General features: G+C 45.3%; 2 protein-coding genes across 3 annotated transcripts in view; one reads left to right on the top strand and one right to left on the bottom strand.

The window, feature by feature from the left end:
- DNAJC1 (DnaJ heat shock protein family (Hsp40) member C1) overlaps positions 1–5424 on the top strand; it is a 109352-nt gene extending 103928 nt beyond the window's left edge. The window contains exons 10-12 of the mRNA XM_084260192.1: positions 3112–3160; positions 3611–4101; positions 5204–5424. Of these exons, the coding sequence (XP_084116318.1) occupies positions 3112–3160; positions 3611–4101; positions 5204–5272 (609 nt within the window). The 3' untranslated portion in view covers positions 5273–5424. The remainder of the gene's footprint in view (positions 1–3111; positions 3161–3610; positions 4102–5203) is intronic.
- A 4351-nt stretch (positions 5425–9775) lies between these two features.
- The window catches only part of MLLT10 (MLLT10 histone lysine methyltransferase DOT1L cofactor), a 135867-nt gene continuing 126098 nt past the window's right edge, over positions 9776–19544 (bottom strand). The window contains exons 15-20 of one of the 2 annotated variants that reach the window (XM_084279699.1): positions 19236–19424; positions 18709–18797; positions 18221–18582; positions 14403–14505; positions 13435–13647; positions 9776–11377 (exon numbers count right to left, since the gene is read on the bottom strand). In XM_084279699.1, the coding sequence (XP_084135825.1) occupies positions 11309–11377; positions 13435–13647; positions 14403–14505; positions 18221–18582; positions 18709–18797; positions 19236–19424 (1025 nt within the window). In that variant the 3' untranslated portion in view covers positions 9776–11308. The remainder of the gene's footprint in view (positions 11378–13434; positions 13648–14402; positions 14506–18220; positions 18583–18708; positions 18798–19235; positions 19425–19544) is intronic. The other variant, XM_084279700.1, reaches the window with a different exon arrangement.

Genomic DNA, 19544 nt, shown 5'->3' with positions numbered 1-19544 from the left:
GATTTCTTAAGGGCTGGCTAATACTCTGGTGAAAGCTGTTGTCAATAACAGCAGCCTTTTAGCACAACTTTTCACAGTCATGATAAAACTCATAATTTAATACACTGAAAACAATAATTTTAAAGCATTATGCAGGATCAATCAGCATTAATAACCAGAAGAGTAATTCTACAACTGCTTCGTACTTTGAAAACTATTTCCAAGTATGTTATCTGTTACCTAATGAAAGAGTAATAATATAAGCAAGTTACAATAAGAAATTGAGTAGACACAGCAGTGGAGCAGCTTACATTGTGTAACTTAAGTGATTTATTTTTTTTTAAATCACCATTAAGAGCTAGCTAGCAGATAACACTGGTCATCACTGGAGAGGAAGTTTAAATTGATATTAAGGATATCAGAATGTATGGAGGAACTGGCACCAGAAGAGACTGCAAATTTGAGTGGCAAGAGTGATGATTAAACTCAAACAGATCAAATTGAAGTACAATTTCATATGTTCCATAGGTTGGGTTCCTAATAATCCTTAGTAGTTTAATGCTGACATGTTATGATTCTTGCCCTGTGTCAGCATCTTTAATGGCAATGACAGTTGAAGCTGATGGACAAATAAACCTTAAGTCTAAATAAGTGATACCTGAACTCTAAAAGAGCTGGAGTAAAAACATGAGCTTTACATAGCACCTGAAAAGGACTTGCAAAACTATTGGTGAAGAAGAAGGTTGACAAAAAAAAAAAAAAAGAAAAAAGAAAGAAGAGAATAATAGATAAATAATCTTCTCACGTAACCTGTGAATGATGATAGTAAAGCTGTAAGAAGCTTGATGAGTTGTCAAACTTCTGTCAACTGAAGGTGCTTGTTCAGTGTTTGAAATTGTAGATTTTTCAGTATCTAAACCATACACACTTGTTATTTCCAGCTTAACCAGCAAATGTTCAAATTGAAAGTCCATCAAAATATGAACAGACATCATAATGCCTTCAGAAGTCTTGGAAATAAACGGAGTAGCTTACTATAAATGCTACATCTGGGTTTACCAAGTTATTACAGCTGAAGTTATCCCAGAAAAGATAACTCTAGGTAAAACTGGTACTGCCAAACTTTTTCCATGTAGGGGGATATGTGAAATGGCATTAGGATCTCAAAATAAACCCAAATCCTTCACTGTTCTGGTGGAGAGGGCTGGTTTAGATTCTAATTCAGCTAGATGTAGTATGCAGCACAACTTGTGTCTGTTACGGGATGCCTACACTAACCTAATTTGGGACCCTTTGTCTTGTAAAGGAAACCTGAGTCCAGAATATGGATTTGCACCACTTGCAATGCAAAGTTTACATTGCTTGTGTAGTCTCAGTTGGAGAGAGAAACCAGTAATTGCCAACTTCCAAAAATGCCAAAGGTTCTATGTAAGGAAAACTGAACACCAGCACTGGGGCAAGCGTCTCGGTATTACCTGTCTCTGTCACTGCTTGTAACTTACTCTGCTCTGCTTGGTTCAGGGAATCTCTTCTCTCTTTTCTTCCTTGGCCTTATGAGTAGGCTGTAAATCTTTGAGATTTACTGATAAAAAACACCCAAATAGTTTAGAAACTATTTTTTCTGCAATACCTGAGCTTAGATATGCTGACTTGTCATATTCACAGTGGATCCACTGCACCATTGCAGTAAGCTCTGAAGGATCAGCTGCTTGTTTGCCTGACAAGTTCTTCTCACGCTTTTCAGAATAATGTGTTATAATCCAGTTTGTATAAACATCATTTCTCTTTGAGAAGCATAGCAGGACACCACTAAGGGTCCATTCCGTTCAACAGTCAGGAAAGGAGTCTCCTCACTCAGCCTTTTAAAGCATTGACCCTATAGAGCCACTGCTAATAGTGAAAATGGAGCACGGACATTTCAATTTGGATTATTTTTAGACTAGAAACTCTTTGAGGAAGGCAATTCCTGTTTGTGGAGTGCTCGTTTCAAGGAAGATCCATCCTGTTGTTTCAAAATCAGGATCACGCAGATCACAGGCAGAGCTGTTAGTGCCAGTTACAGTTACCTGTTCGCCCCAGTGTTCCAGGGCTTTTCTCTTTGAACACATAAAACTCCCATACTGCAGCAGTAGAAACTGGAGTTTTCTATGCCAGCTGTCCACCTCTGGATAAAGGTTCTGGTTAATAAGACTTGAGATTTTTTATTCATGGAATTTTCATGTAAACTTGATCATGACAGAAAACAAGGTTTAATTTTTAGGGAAAATTGTGACATCTTGCTGTGTTAAGAAGATCCAACACTTGCCTGTTCTTAAAGCAAAGTCCTAAAACGTCATAGGCGGGAGGAACTGAATAGACTAGACTAGGAGCAGACAGTACCCAAGTATTTTCACTGGTGAAGTGCTCACAAATCCTGTGATGGAAAAAAATTCTGAATGGATTCCCCTGATGGTGACACTCCTCGTTCTGCGTGGGGAGAAAGCCTGTTTGTTTCTTTACATAAGGGTAAAGGAAAATGCTAAATCTGGTGTTGCTTTTCTCCCAGGACACAGATTTTGGTATGTGTGGAGAGGTTGAAGCAGGCCACTCTCCAGCCTTCGGATACTCATGTAATAAACTTTTTTCCTGAAATATTAGGAGGTGTCTTTGCTGATCTTTTGGCAGTCAAACTGCTCCATTGGATTTTGGGACTGAGTGCCTGTCCACTAGCGTGCTTCAGTGTCTGGACCTACACGGGTTCTTTGGTTCTGTATTGAGAAACTAATATCTAGATGAGAACTCACTTGTTTCCTTCCCCCCCCCCCCCACTCCTTGGGGTATTTTTAGGTTAAAGAATTAGGGTTTAACAGTGAAAGAAAATAAAGTTTTAACACCAGTGGTGGTGTTGTGACAGTAGTAGCAGTGTGTAGTGCTGCTTACATCGTTTCAATAAGCTGGCAATTTTTTAGAATGCACAAAGCCTAGAAAAGCCCTTTTTCTGCCAGTTTGGGATCCATATGTGAACCAGGCCAGCAGAAGAACACTGTGTTTAATAGATGTTCAGTGGTGGTGTTTTGCATGAAGCTGCTAATGAATTCTTCAGTAGGCCAAATAATGTCATTTTTAAAGATCCTTTTTGTTGTTTTCATGCAGGTTACGATGAAAGCCAAACAACTGAAGGATTCTGTTATGTGTACACCAGGTGTGTGCTGGGTGTGGATTACAGCTGTGCAAGTACCGTGTGCTTCCTACCTCTCAGTGGGCTTTGCAGGGCGACTTTTGCCTTCCTTTGAGCAGAGAGACCTGATGGGTGTTCCGAAGGGGACGTTTCCTGTCAGCTCCATCCTCCCAGGCCTTCTCACCCAGTCTGCTGTGGGTTTTGTTCATTTGTTTGTGCTGTTCTGTTGCTTGGATCAATGTGGTAATTTATTAGTACTTGTCATATACCAGATAAGCTCATAATTGGTCACGTTCATAGCTTCACAACAAATACCTTGATTTCTCAAAAAGCATTTTCCTTAAGCTCTTAATCCAGAAGAGCTTTTTCTCCTCCCTGCACTATTCTGGGTACTTTTATTTGCTGGCAGTTCCCTGCTTGTTTGTGGCTTCTCTTCTTTTTTCCCCGAAAGTGTAACAACAGTAACCCTAACAGGTATCGTGAGGCTCTCCGAGCTCAAGATGCTGGCCCAGAATTCCAAGAATGTCAAAGTCAATGTGAATTTGCCAGACCACATAATCACCCAACGGGAAAGGGAGGAGGAAAAGGAGGAGGAGGAGGAGGAGGAGGGGAACTACGATCATATCCCAGAGCAGATGGATGTCCAAATAGATCCAAAGGAGACGGCTGCAAGTGAAACTAGACACCGCAGGCGAAAAACTGTCAGAGCACCTGATGTGACTCTGTCAGCAATGAAAGAAGCTCCTGAAGAGAAGGGCAGAGGAAGACGCCAGAGAGATTTTGATAACACCGAGCAAGAGGAAGAGAGTGATGACGAGGGCAGAAGAAGAGAGAAAAGCCGTGCCCCAGAAGAGCTGTGGACTCAAAACCAACAGAAGCTGCTTGAAATGGCCTTGCAGCAGTATCCAAAGGGAACGTCAGATCGCTGGGATAAAATAGCAAAGTGTGTTCCTGGAAAAAGCAAGGTATGCCACGTTGTGTTTGAGCCAGAGTACAAACTGAGGGGAAACACATTTTCTACCAGCTTATGATTGATGATTACCTTAACAATGAGGGGCCCTGCGGAAAGGTGAGGGCTTTGCTCAGCTTGCCGCTCAGGACCTAGCCCACCTCGAGAGTGTTACTGTCATGTTTGTTGGCTTTATTTAAAACACTTCTTCATTTGGTTGTTTGGTCTGTTACAGCCAATGTTGAAATACCTCCTGTGTAATTTCAAATACCTACCTCTCCTCTGCCTTTCAGATCTTCAGGTGCAGGACAAATTAGATTTTAAAACAGATATTGATTCAAAGTTAGTACCCAAATGTTGGTGAACCGCTTTGCTTACACTTTTACCTCTCTCAACCCATCTCAGTGAACAAACAAAATAAGTAAACCATCTCCGAGTGTTAAACGCTCAGTAATCTGTCTCATGTTCCTTCTGTAAGTATCATCTTTTAAAAATAGCGTTAGTTGTCATCGATGTTAGTTGGTATGTGCTTGATTCCCTAGTAGTTGGGTAGATCAGTGTGCTTCCTTCAGTCCTTCTAGCTACAGACACCCCTCATTGTATCTGTGCCAAAGCCAGTGTGAGTGAGCAGGAGACGTGGGTGGGGGATTGGAGTGTTTTCTGAAGCTGTTCAACAGTATCTGGTGTCGGTAGACACGGTGTTAGTGACCGTAACGGCTCGGCTCGAACCGGGTAACCTGCCGGCAGCGTGGCTGGTACCGGAGTAACGCCTCTGAAATAGATATTACAGCACAACTGGTGAGTAATGGCTTTTACAGCCGCTGTTCAGAACTCCTGGGCGACCCTTTTCTGGAGTTTGTGTGCTCTTTAAAGAGAGAGGCTATCCACTGTGAAATGTAAATTGAAATTGCATTTTTCTGAGCCGCTCTGCACTTGACACAGATTGTCCTTCTGAAACTCGGTGGGCAAACAACAGAAAAGCCCATAAAAGACCCCTACCCCCTCTTCCGTCCCCCAGAACCTAGCTTCTCTGCTAGAATGAGGTATGCATAGAGTATTGAGTTAAAGCAATACTAAAAACATCGCCTTTGAAGTAACAGTCTTGTTTTTCATTTCAGGAGGAGTGTGTGGCAAGATACAAGCTGCTTGTTGAACTGGTACAAAAGAAAAAAATGGCTAAAAGCTGAATGTTCTGAGCAGAAGAGATTTAACTCGTCGTGGTGAAAGTGGGGGGTTAAGTCTCGTGTGCAGGAAACTGCATTTTTGTACCTCAGTATTTCTATACGTCATGTGCCTTAGTAAAAGAAAAGTTCAATAAATCTTATACCATCCTACCTAATTATTTTGTGTGCTGAAGAAAGGAGGTGTGTTTTTGTGTCGGAGGGCTGCTTATGCAGATGTGTGATAACAGCGTTGTAACAATTAGTGGACCCTGGGGAAAAGCCACGCTGGTAATTGCTTGCGGGAGCCGGTAGGTTTACAGCTAACGTACAGAATATAAAGAATGTGAAAAGTTGTTCTCAGAATGAGAACTGATCTGAAACTGTTAAGCAAGGACAGAGTCATGCAACGCCACACTCAAGGTACTCTCTATTTTTTCCCTTGCAGCTGCAAACAGAAGAGAGTTCGCTCACAAGCACGGCTGCTGCCACGCGGAACGGCTGCGGGTTGGAGCGGTGCTTTGAAATCAGTCGTGTTTCTGCACTGACCTCTCACGTGCCTTTCACAGGCCTTTACACCCAGCTGCCCTGCGACTCCTGGTGTGCCAGCCCCCGGGCTGATGCGCAGGGATATATGCTAGCGCTGTTACCTGGTACCGCTGGCGTGGGTAAGAGCGTTAAAGGAGTAGGTAATAAGCGTTATTATTTGTTACTTGTTAGCTTGTCTTTCATAATTTTGGAGAAGGTAGTTAGTACACAGTGTAAAACGCTGGAATAAAGGGCTGCGTCAAGTTCTACATCAATAAATCAGAGCGGTGACCATGGTCTTTAGCACTAAAGCATTAAGGACTTGCAATTTTTAAATTCTTCACTACTCAGTTTCTGATTTGATGCCAGGATTCTAGTAAGTTCTTGAGTTTTAATTCAAAATTAAAATGAAAAAACAAAGGACCATATATCCGAACTCAAAATCAGAGCTTGGTGGCTGAAAATTTCCTCTGACTTTCTGGCACTTGCACTGGTGATCTTCCCCAGTAACTGCTTGACAATTATGGTGCTTCCGACAGTTCAGCATCTCATAAAATTTCACCCCATTCCCATAAAACTTCAAGGGAAAAGCATTTAGGGAAGGTAACACTTCCATATGTGTTCCTTTTTATTAATTTATTTATTTGTTTTAAATTTTTATCTTTTTAGTCATATATTTAAAAATAATCATTAGAAATAGCATTATGGAAACTTTACTAAACAGAAAATAATGCATCTAAATTTTGTTTCCCAGAGAATTTCAAAGATAACTGCTTTGGAAACGAGACATCTTTGGCAGCTCTACTGTGTGTGCTAATTGGTCCAATAGTAATTCTGTGCCGCTGATGCACCTAGAAAGGAAGCGTCTCCAGTGAGAGATTTTCAAGAGGTGTCAGGAACTCTTAACTTTAAAGAGGTATTAAGTCATCCTGAGCGCTCAGAGTCGGGGGACTGTAGCTGTAACAAGGCAAGACAATTGAAATGGCTACAAAGAAAAGTTACTGAAATGGTGAGGTGAACTGGTGACAATTAACTTGGCGGAGCATTGGTGGGTCTGGGGTGGAACAGCACGAGGAAAGGGAGCTGTATTGTTCATGGAAAAACTAGACTGGCAAGGGGAATATTTCTGCTGTTTCAAACCAGGAAAGGCAGTGAGGGGAGAGCGCAGCCTGGGAGGACAGAAGCACTGTCTTTCCTTTCCAGTTGGGGTTTATAAGACCTCACCTGGAATGGCGTGTCCCGTTCGGTATGTCATGCTTCAAGGAAGACGTAGAACCATCCAGAAGAGAGCAAAGAGAATGAGCCAGAGCCCATGATGCCTGCTTTGCTAGGAAGGACCAAAGGAAGTGTTGGCTTTTGCCCTTGTCTTGTAAAGCATGTAAAAGGGGAGCTTTGCACTCACATGGTCTCTGCGTGTCCCTGATGCAGTTACTGCAGAACTGTTACATGAAGAATAATAATGGCCTCACTTTGGAGGGAGGAAGAGTTTTGTTAGGTTTGGGGGGAGGGGGCAGAAATCCAGGGACAAATATAATAAGGACTTGGGAAGCCTCTGGCACCCTTGTCACTGGAAAGCCTTAAAACCTGGTGTGTAAGCAGGTTGAGTAGCAGCTCAAGGCTCGGCTGTATCGCTGTTCTGTACGTGGCAAAACTTTGTCCTGCCTGCCCAACACCTCCAGCTTCTCTCTGCCCAGGGCTTCTGGAGTGGGGCCCGGCCAAGGACGAGCACCACTGGTGAGGAACTTCTGACTCTGTTTGTGAGAAGGGTCACACCGAGAGACTCCTGACAAATGGAGCTTATCTGAAGGAAGATCCTTATGGATGGGCAGAGACTCTGCATGTCACTGTGTCACACTTGTCAGGTTGAGTACCTGAAGGGATGAATGTGACTGCCTAAGCCAGGTGCTGCTTGTGCCTGGATGGAGGCAGATTGACAGGTCGCATCCTTGCTGTGGGACGAATCAAGCTGCCTGACAGTGGCGGTGAGCTGGCTGTGTCAGAGACATGCACTGGCCTCTTCCTCTGCACCCAGATGGTGGCAGGTGGCCCATTGTCAAGAACGAGAAAGGTTTTGCAATGCACTGGTAGGTCAGCTGGAACTGGAAGGGTGTTTCACAGGGAGTAATTTGACCATGTAGGGCTGGGGCAGAGGAATGCGAGTGTCCAGCATCAGTGGATCTGATCTCTAAAGCTGCATGCTCCCAGGTGGTGATGGAGCCTTCATGTAGTGACAGACAGCTTTATCCCACCCCATGCCTTGTTCCTCAGGGGCTGAAGGAGTTGGACCAGGTGAAGTGTTAGCTTTTGTGTTTGGCCATGGGCAGGAGGAGTATGAGGTGGGTCCCAAGATCTTCAGGCCCTCCCAGGGGCTTCTCCAGGTGTCGGTGGGCTTTCTGCATGCTGAGACTGCAGCCCCTCTTGGCAGGGCTTTACAGTGTGATCACTGAGGTAAGAAAGACAGGTGACACTTGCTAGAGAAGTGGTGAACAGCAGCTACACTACAAGAATGCCCAGGCTTTGTCTTCTCATGGTTCTGCTATCCACCACCACAGCTACTGTCCATGATCATTGCGGGCTTGGGATTTAAGCAACGTCTTCCACCTTCAGTTCTAGCATACACTGTGTGGGTTGGTGGTTGTTTTTTTTTCAAGTAATGTTAAGTTTCCCTGCAAGAGAAGTATTTTTACCTCCCACCCCCACCCTGGGCTGCTGTGAGTGAGCTGCACCTCAAAGCACCTTTTACACCCTAACACTGTGCACAAAGAAGCTTTCAGGCACCTGCGCTGTAGCGTCTACACTGTGGCTTGGGCTTAAATGAACCCGATCTGAGTGTTTATGTCAAGCATCTTCTGCACATCCCCATTGATGGGACAGGTACAATGCTCCAGAAAGGGGTGCTGGGGCAGATGAGCCTGGGCAGGCAGTTATCACCATACTGCACTGAGGACAGAGGCTGAATGCCAAAGGAAAGCAAGAGGACTTGGGCAGTAAAAGCCTGACCACCACAGACAGGAGCCCGAGGACATGACTGAGGTGCTACAAAGCATAGGAGCGCCCTAGTGTAGGTCGGTTTAGTTCTCCAGCAGATGAGGCTCTGCAGTGTCCTGTATATCTAAATGTTTGGACAAGGTTAATCTCAACTTTACAGCTGACAATGTAGAAACTGAAGTTGTAAAATCTTCCCTGAAACAAGTGGTGTGTTTAAAGGTGCCCTCTTTGAGACGACAGGCTGAAGGTAATAGAAAAGGGGTGAGAGTGTGACTTGAAAAGCACTCTCTGTAAGGCAGAGCCAACAGTGAGATTCCAGTACAGCTTATGAAACAGGCACCAGAAAAGCAGTGAGTAAATGTCACACTGTCACAGTGCTGAGAAGCAGCTCCTACTAACACAGGGTGAATGGATAGTTGCTAAAACAGGATTTGAAATAACACAGACAACCCGGAATTGGTTGGTTCCTGTAAGCTATAACCTGTGTTGGCCTTGTTAAGGAAAAACTGGATTTTGGTGGAAAAACCATCAGAGAGGCTGAAAAGCCTGTTAACAGGAAACGCTGGTGAAATCCAGCACTGGTGTGGCTGAGCCCACAGCTGAGGGCAGCTGGGTCACCAGCCCCTGGGCTGCCAGGGGCTAGTGTCAGGCCTTAGGCTGCCCTGGCAAGGCACAGCTGTATCAGCTTCTACTGAACTGGTGCCAGATAAGCCACAGACCATCATCTTTGATGTTGGGATCTGCAAAATCAGTGACACAAGAGACTGATGTCAGGCTACAGCCCGGGACTGCAACTGGGCACTTCAATCCCCGCAGCAAAGGCCAGGTCTGGGGCAGTACTGCAGCTGCACCCACGTTCCCAAGTGCAAAAACCTACTGGGAAACGTGTGAAAAGCTTCCCTGTAAGGAATGGCCAGAGACAGGTGCAACTGCCCCCCTTAATGTCACACGTCAGCAACAGAACCCTTCCTCCTCCTCCGAGAGTCACGATCACACAAGCAGGATCCAACTATAAACATTATTAAAGTTTATTAACAAAAGCTTTGTACATATCTTTTCATACACTCGGAATTTTACATCTAGTCAAAATAACAGCACATTTCCATCGCGTCTTCTGTACAAAGTGTTACAGAATAGTCACCAGTGGGTCGAGTCAGTAAAATAAACCCCTGGTTTACTTTTGGAAAGTATCTACAAAAGTGATTTGTGACATTTTTTAAAAATTCCCCAAAACATATAAAAATAAATTATTTTTACTTTTTTCAATTAAATCTACTAATTAGAAATATTACAAATCAAAATATCAATGTTTTCTTATGAATTCTTCACAATACAAAACAGATTCACAAAACTTTATTTACAGAAATGAGGTAAGAACTGTGCAATGTTTAACTAAGAAACATATTGCAGAATTAAGATGTTCTTCCATATAAGTACACAGTGGAGGTCTAATTACAGCTGGGCCTTTTCCTCTAACAGTCCCCACCTTCATCCAGAGCAGTGGTCGTTACCCCCATTTCAACCCTCCTTCGCCGTACTGCATAGAAACCAGCTACTGTCGGAAGCGTCGGAACACCAGCGCACCCGTTTCAACCACCGCTGCGTCTGAGTGGGAAATACTAACTCACTTTTTGGTACTTTATTAGTGAAAAGCGACCCAGGTAACGATCTGCCTGAGCTATCTGCAGTGGTATAAACACCTCTAGTAAAGGCAGGACAAGGCTGCTGGTGCGACGCAGGATATTCCCGCTGCTAACGAGGACACGGCTAGTGCATGATCAGCTGTTTGCAGCCATTGCGACAAAACGGAGGTAGCAACAGGCACTTGGTTTCGGCCAAACCCCACACCCGCCTCTCCCAGTGTGGCCGCCTCATCTGGTAAGAAAACTTTGCCACTGGAACCAAAGCGGTTCCTTTTAAAAACCCCAGAACTCTAAAACCTACACCCAAAGTAACAAACTTTGGATCCCATGATAACAATTTCCTATTCGGACAGAACTCCCCTGCGCTACAGCAGGAGCTGGATAAAAAGTTCAGACGCGGATTCCCTTACGAGCCGGGTTTCAGGATGGGTGTGTAAAAGAGAAACGACGAACAGCAAATCCGGCTGCTGTTACAGGCTGAGCCCAAGAGGAGATAGTGCAACCGCAGCTCCGGGCGGGTCTGTGTTCGACAGCTCCTGCTCTGCAGCCCAAGGGGCGCGGGCCTGCAGCGCGCACCCGCCTCTGCACATAGGAGACGAGGCCGGGAGTGTCGAGTGTCTGTTTCTCTACGGTTGTATCTGCACTCGGTACCATCACGCTAACAAAACAATTACGGTTTGCAGAGTTTTATCTAGTTCACAGTCTAAAACGTTAAAAAGTACATCCATTTTAGTGCAACAAGAGAGCAAACAAAAGCCTACCAGGCTCTCCTCAGGAAAGCATTAACCTTTTGCTGTGGAGTCGGCGTTCCTTGTTGCATTTCCTCACGCTGCAGAAAGGAAAACTGCGCGTTGCAGTCGGATGAAGTGCTATCGCAGCAGAACCTGCGGTTCTCAAGCGTCACTCAAACGTCAACTCTTCTCTGACGCAACTGGTCCAGTTTTATCGTTGAGCCTCTGCGTAAGAGAAAATACTTCTAAAAATCAGATTACAAAATGCAGAGCTACGCACAATTTATGTCATGCAAATGACAAAGCAGATGAGGTGCTTCTACCAGAGCCATTACCTGGGAACTCTCACACTGTAAAGAATAACCACGTGCTCTAGAGTAAAAAGTGGGAATGACAGTTAAAGGAGTAAGTCCTACATTGAAGCATCCCCAAGCCAGCATGGTGAACCACCAGCTTCGCTTCTGGCTTAGACTTGCTATGCCAGGCTGCTGGCACAGAACTGCATGGTGGTCAGCACAAATACCCCGTGACCTCTGCTGCATCTCACCCGCTGATGAGGGCTGAAACCCACACCTCTCCATCAGCAGAAACACAACCCCCAGCTCACCCCAGCACACTTCACTTCCTTTCAGAAGCTGCTGCGAAGACGCTTCCTGCGAGCACTGACCAGGACCAAGCAGAAACCCCGTCTCATTCACCGAGCATTCAGAAATGCTCAAAACCTGTTCCAACTGGAAATTAGATGTAACAGTCTATTTGCCAAAAGTTTGAACATTCTAAAGTCCTTTTTGGATTAAAGGAGTTCAACAACCCACTGTCTCCCTTTTAACTTTTTTTAAAAAGGCATTTTCAGAAGAGATTGTTTGTTCTAAGAGTTTTGCTCAAAAGATGCTCTGGGATTTCCTGGAACTGCTCACAGCTAACCAGGACACAAACAGCCACTGGAGCAGGAACAGCATCCCTGTAAAACGTACCAGTGCCGCCCATCCCGCCACCCCCACCTAGGAACAGCCATTTACAGAATTCAGGATGAGGTCACACCTAGCGCAGTTTATACTGTCATGCACCCTGAACATCGGGGCTCGGTGCCATTGACCACTGGTTTTCAGAAAGGAGGGGAGAGCCACTCTGCACACACCAGGGCAAACTGTGAGCCTGGCTCGCTGAAGGTCCCGCACAGGGCCCTGCGGCAGAGCCCGCGGGGTCTCACCCAGTCCCGCACGCTGCTGGTACAGCTGCAGCACCGCAGGAGCGGCCCAGACCAGAAAGCGCTGTCAGCCACGCACCAGGCTTAACACGAGGGAATGCTCGTCCTTCTGAGCAGGAGGGAGCTGGCACCAGGAAAACCACCTCAAGAAATTGTTGTGCCACCAAAGCCCAGCTGCCCCAAGTCCTCCTCTGCCACCTAAGTCGCTGGAGGCTTTTGGGGATGGAGAGCAGAGAGGGGACCCATATCTTACCCCAAACTCTTCCCACAAGACAGGCTTCCCCCCTTTTTCACCACCAGTGCCACCCCACGTCTTCTCAGGGAATACTGCAACTTTGCCTCCCTCCTCTCCTCATCCTTTTACAAGTTCCACATGTTCCTTCCCTTCATCCTCTCCAACTGTAACTGTGTGTTCCTGAGAGAATGAAGGCTTCTCTGTGACTCCTTGAAGGCAGGACTCTTGCTGGGCGATGGAATTTAAGGGCAAATGCAGAAGACAGTGGAACGTCTCTCCAGACGAACGTGCCGTGTGTCCTTACCCGCCTCAAACCTTTTATTTCTCTATCAGAGGAGAGCTCAGCCTCCCTGTGCACAGCCTCACCTTCCCACACCAGAACCATCACACACACAGCCCACTCTAGTATGTGTTTCATCTGCCCAGCAACTGACTCCTCATCTCTCCAGTAATTCATCAATCTCCACGGCTCCACCATGCCAAGGCCTGGCCAGGCCCAGCTCTCCAGGCAAGGTGCTAAAAGGGGTGCTCCGCTGCGCAACGGTGGGCACAAACCTGGAGCAGGCGCAGCGAGAACTAACGCTGCAGGTGTGACTACGGGAGGAACACACGGGTCACTGGATCGGTGTCCTGATCCAGGGAAGCAGGAGCGTGCAGCAGCCAGGTTAGGTGTAAGTGACTGCAAGTTCATGGAGTTCTGAACATCTTTAAGTGCAGCCCAGGGCTCAAAAGAAAAAGCCTTTAAAAAAAAAAAAAGTCCAGCATCCCTGAGTCATAAATACAGGCACTCAACTGTCCTATCTTCTAGTTACCTCACGTAGATACTACACTGAAAATGAGGTGAGAAATATACTTACTGTCACCTTCTGAGCCGCATTATCTCCATGAATTGTAAGGAAAGGGTTGGTAGTGGCTGCATTGAGCGGTGAGGCCTGTGTGCCTGAAAGTAAGTTGTTTATGGGGATCTGTGCTCCTCCAGTTATCTGCAGCTGCTGCACTTCAGACTGATGGTGTTGGTGATGGTGATGCTGTTGCTGTACTAATTGATACAAAAGGGCCTGGTGCTGCTCCTTGAGTAACAGGAGGAGGAGAAAAAGGAAGGGAAAAAAAAATACCACAAATTAGTTACTGAAAAAATAACTCCTCCTGTGTTCCTGCTTATCCACATCTTCAGTCAGCACAACCCTTAACCCAATCCCAGCTCAGTTAGTTCCCAGTGATGAAGTTCCACAAGACTGCGGGAAAGGGAAGCAAGTGCCTCTAAGATTTCCTGCAGTCAGCAGCTCAGTGGAAGTTCAGCTGAACCTGCTGGCTTCATCAGGCCTCTACAGAAGAAACACACCTGAGAAGATACCAAACTGCATTTGTCAAAGCCCCAAAACTACACCATTAGCAATACACAGTCACACCCATTACCTAACAGCCTGTACGAATACCACAAGGCAGCTCATGAGACAATACCCAAAAAGCTTTTGCTGGAGTCCTGGTGGAGTCAGAGGACAACTCAGGATATGGTTAGAATCCTTTGTGGTGCCAAGCTCTGCAGCCCACAACTGATGCTGAGAAAGACAAGCCACCATGTCTGCGGGACGAAGTGGGACTTAAGGCACCAGGGAACGATTCTAACAGTACACACAGCCAAGATTAGGCTGTAATTGATCATGGCCAGCATCCAAAAAGGTCGCATCCAACTGAAACACTGAAAGATTTTCAAATCCTGTAACAGCAAGTTCAACACCTTTCTAGTATGTATATCAGGCTAAGGAGTTTATCCATGCCTTTGAAGACAATAGAAGAATAAATAATAATTAACTGGAAAACTTACTGATGTGAGCTGCTGGGTACTTAGTAATTGCTGAAATTGCTGGTGCTGCTGATGGAGTAGAAGTTGTCGCTGTTGGTCGGGAAGCAGTCCTAGTCCCGAGGCACTGTAGGGTTTGACAGGGTAATACTGCAGTTGATACCAAAGTTTAAAGCATGGGAACCTTCTACTTCAGCTTTCCAGTAAAACAAAGATGTGTATAAAGGGACAGTTCCTGTGCAGCATTTTAACTGCATACTGTCAAATACTAACCAGCCTCTCTGTCCAGGTGCATTTTTGATACGTGCCCAGACGTTACCACCACCCCAGTCTCATTTATGCTCAGCAGCAGGTTGCCTGTTACATACTTCTACTACACACACATTATTTTGAGCTCAAGTAATAATACCAATTCTACATTTTTCCAGATAAGTTACACAGAAAGGCCAGAGTTTATCTGTAAGGCAGTTCTTGCCAGTCTTTAACACTGGTTAAACAGCACTCACTTTGCCTTGGTTTCCCTAATTCTCAGCTGCTGCTGTATTCCCATCTGCCACTACTGCCTACACCTTGTGTCTGCCCTTCTGCCTTGAAGCCGGCCGGCTGATGCTGCCCTGACGGCAGCAGCCTCCCTCCCAGTCCCTCTTTTCGTGCCTACGTAACGATTTCTGCAGCTATTTAGGAAATTGGGTGAGGAACTGATCCAGCTGACAACCTCTCTGGAAATAAAGGGTTTCCTCAGCCACTCCAGCTCACTGTAGGACCTGCAGCATGAACAAGGGTGGTCTTGGAACGGAAGACCAGGACACCAGGTGTTTACTCTTTCGGCACCAGCGCTGCCTTTGCCTAGTTTAGCCCACCCACCGAACTACTGGGGTGTAGCGGCACGGCAGGTTCACCCGCTATCGAAAGGTGGAGTATTTCCCTTTCAGCTGCACGTTTCTGTCCCCTCCCCTTGCAGTGGCTCTTGCACAGTGAGCTGCATCTTGTGGGGATGGAGCTGAAGCCTAAGCCAGAACGAAACACCCTGGAAGACTATCTGTGAATGCAGATGAGGTTACTTTCTGTGAAGGCCGAGCACTAATGCCAGAAGGTGTGTGTAGGATGACCAACAGGATTACAAGCTGGCCAGTTGTGACTGGTAGTAAGGAATTAACTTAAATCTGCCACAGATCCACATGGTTAGGCTAGCACCAGTTAGCCCTTCAGGGACAGTATGTATCTCGCCCTTCTTCAGCAGCTGAAGATGCCCAGATCTGAGCATCTAGAAACGAAACATCTGGAAACAATACCCAACTCCAGCAGACCAAATGCTGCAGCTCCCAAGCTTCCCAGAAGAGGCAGCTCACTGGATTTCACCACCTTTCTCTAAACCAGATCAGCCTGGAATGTAAATGCAATCCTTTTTAGCTTCTCATTAAAGGTATACGATCAGTCTGAAACTCCAGTCCTCTCTGGCTGTGAGAATGCAAAGAACAATCCTGCCCGTCTCCTCCAACCACTGCATTGAGCCACCTGTGCCCAGAACACCACTGTGTGGCTTTCTCTGCCAAATGAAGACAGGCATTCTTACCTACAGTTTGAAACTCTCCCAAAGAGCAGCGTGTCACCTCACCTCCCTGTGTTCCACCCTTAAGGAGCTCATGTGAGGAAGGACACTATGCATAAAGAAGCCTTCCCATGTTGGTGAATAACTGAGCTGGTTTTCACATGGAACTGGCCAAGGGGAATTACTGTAAGTACCAACTTAGGAGATCTGGGAAGTCTTTTAATTATAGAAAAACACAAAAAAGTTAAGACAGCAGGGCTGAGTTCTCATGCAGCTTCCCATCACCTTGGAAGTGCTGATTTAAGTCAGTTCCAACCTTGATCCCCAGCAGGAGATCCAGCCAGGCTCGGAGAGCTGGCACTAGCGTGGAAGCAAACCTGCCAGCCTTCCTGTGCTTGTCACCATTCCACCCTCCCTCTTCAGCAGTGCCAAGGGTGATGCTGAGGGGAGCCTGACACTGAACACTCAGTCAAGACTGAAGCAGCACTGAACTCAAACGTGGCAGGAACACACAGTCCACCAAATAGTTTCAGAATAATCTCAACCAGTAAAAAAATTACTTCCCACCCCACCACCCTTCAAAGTCATCCTCTTTACAACTTGGTTCCAGTAACAGAAAAGGTTTCTTCCTATTTTTTCACTGAAGCATTTGTAATGGAAGAAACAGAAGGAGGAACATACATATGATTGCCAAAATAGCATTAGTGCTAGTTAGCATTAGTGCATGATCAGCCTGGACTTTTTTCCTCTAAATATATGACTAGAAATACTGAAAAATATAGATACATAGTATATACAGCATATATGGTATATACAGTAAAACAGGGAATTCTATGAAAAGCACACTTTAAAATAACTGTGAATTTTAATTCTAAAAAAAAAGTGATTTTAAATTGTTATTATTGAGGGAGCAGTGCAGAGAGAGATCATGCAGGAGCACAAACCAAGAAACAGAGATGCTTGTCGCAGTAGCAAACAGGGAATCATTGGGGTATTCCAGACTATGCTGTGAGTTAATATGAGAGCTACTGAACAGGATACTAGTTGCAGTACTCTGTGGAGTAGTCTACTACTAAGCTACGCACTCAAGAGCAGTAAAGATGGATATTTTAAAAAGGACCAAAAACCTTCTGCCATATAAAGAGTGAGGAATAAATCATCTGTGTAATAACAAAACCACAGGAGGAACCAGCAGCGCGAACGGTGGGGTTTGGCATGACACAGCTGGCTCATGCTGATTCTGGCTGGTACCGCTCGCTGCTCCTCACGCCTCCGGGGAAAGGAACGCAAAATCCTTGGGTTTTCTAATCACCTCTGATACTCAATAAAGAAGGTAACTTTTCACTAATTGTCTTTTGTGTAAGGTATGAAATGTTATGTTCTTACATGATACAAACTGTGAAACATACAGCCTCCTCAACAAAAAAATACAGCAGCAAATCAAAGCACACTGCAGCTGCCAAATGAATGCTGAGGAAAGAAGCTGCAAGGAGCAGGTACAAAACCAGGGACCCCTTGCATCATTCCAATCACACGTGTCTTTTTTGGTGGTAATCCACCATAATCTCCAAAAATAAACCCTGTTTAAAGACAAGTTATGTGCTCCCTATTTGCAGGCATTTCTTTCTCCACAGAGCGATCACTCTCCTCCCTAAGGAAGGGCAATACAAGGGGCAGGGGGAAGGAGAGCAGGCAGAATGAGTTAAGCCTGAGCTCTTGCCCCATCGCAAAGTACATCCAGACCAAGCAGTCCATTTGCCTTCCTGGAAAGCAGCTGTCTCCCTCACAGCTCAAGCCGCAGCAGGTTATGCTACTGAGGACACCAGGTTTTTGGGGAGGGGCTGTTACAAACACACACAGATCTTTTTAGACATTTAAAAATCCCTTGGAACACTCGAAGAAACAATTTTGTCATCTCTGGCATCAAAAAGGCAGAGAACTGAAACTTTTCCACTGCTACTTTAATCACCAGTGGCAAGACAGAGAATAGTTTTCTGAACTAAGCAAAAAAAAGCTGAAGCATATTTACATGACTGCATTTGTTTGGAATTGTGACTTGGTTAAAAATAAAGCATAAATGGACAGCAAGACTCCCAAAAGCTAAACAGAAAACATCTTTTCTTTAACTTGGCAATTCGTGCTTCCATTACAGGCCTCCTTACTTTGACAGATCAGGAGCAGAGCCCGGTTTGCCAGTGACAGGCTGAGGAAGAAGTGGCACACCTCTGGAACAAGGCAGTTAGAAATACAGCTACAAGGAAGAGTGGGAAACCAGAGACCAGCAAATTCTTACCTGTTATTTAATGTGGTTGGCAGAGGATGCGTTGCACTGGGCGGCACAGTTGCGTGAGCGAGAGGAGAAGGGTTCTGCGATATTGTTGCTGGGGTCTGAATTACCCCATTTAAAGCCCCTACAATTCCATTGATTGCCAGCTGGCTGGCTGGCAGCGCTCCAATTATTCCACCCACAGCAGGCACTGCAGGAATGGTGGAGGTTACAGTCTGCATACCACTAGCTAGTGCCCCCACTGTCACACCATTGACCTGTTGAACTCCCGTGACTCCTGAGCCTTGCTGAGCTGGACTCTGCCCAGCAGGTGGTGGAGTGGAAAGAGCTGATGAACTGCTGGTGCTTTGTCCGCTGGAGGTTATCTCCTGGTGTAAAAACAAACAGCAAAACCCCCTCAGCTGCATAAAATTTCACCTAACAGCACAATGCAAGGGCTGTGAGGAGTTAACGTGTAACAAGTTTAAGTTTAGAAGAAACAAATTTAAAATTACCTGATTTAATACCGGCAGAGAATTGTCCGGTAAAAAACTGTTTCCCAGATGAGGGCTTTTGCTGCTGTTCAAGGAATCGGTGCTAGGTGCTAAAGTAATTGCCACAAAAAAACACAGTGGTTACTTTTCTATAACATGTAAGAAGATTCAGAATAATTATTTCAAAATAACATCAAAAGGTAAACATAGAAAAGGTAATGTCAACTTTAAAATCATTGCTGAACAGGAAAATACTAACTGAATTATTGGAGAATCACCAGATTGAAACAGATGTGCTCCAGACTGAAGTAAAAAAGAACCTGCACTGAAACATACAGCAATGGTTCTAGATAAAACTTATAAATATATAAATGGGTATATGCATCTTCTCATTGATTCTTAAGCATTTATACACACTGACAAACACAGTCTGTGTTTGTCCTACACGTATCTGCATCTCCCATTGCTGGCACACGTGGGTGAAATAGCTATTTTGTAAGAACACATATTCAAATTCCTTTGCTGCTTCACTACTCTGCCCCACTCACCTGCCTGCACTGGGAAGGCATGTACTTGATGAGACGGGCTGGGATTGGAAGTTATTGTTGGAAAGGGCACAGACAGCTGGGCATTGAGTAGCTGAAGCCGCTCCTTCTTAGCAGTCAGATTCTTTATCTGCTCTTCTAAGCGCCTGTTTTCAACCTGAAGTTGGTGCAATGATTTCAGCATTCCTAAAACTAAGGTAAAAGGCACATGTTACCCTCCACAACCACGTTCAAAGAGCAACATCTCCATTTCTCGTACTTTGTGTGTTACAATTTAAGACAGGCATTAAGTCACATGTGAAAATATAAATA

The sequence above is a fragment of the Gallinula chloropus genome (genome assembly GCF_964237585.1).
Source record: "Gallinula chloropus genome assembly, chromosome: 2".
In the NCBI taxonomy this organism is placed as follows: Eukaryota; Metazoa; Chordata; class Aves; order Gruiformes; family Rallidae; genus Gallinula; species Gallinula chloropus.
This window is presented reverse-complemented; position numbering and strand designations above follow the sequence as displayed.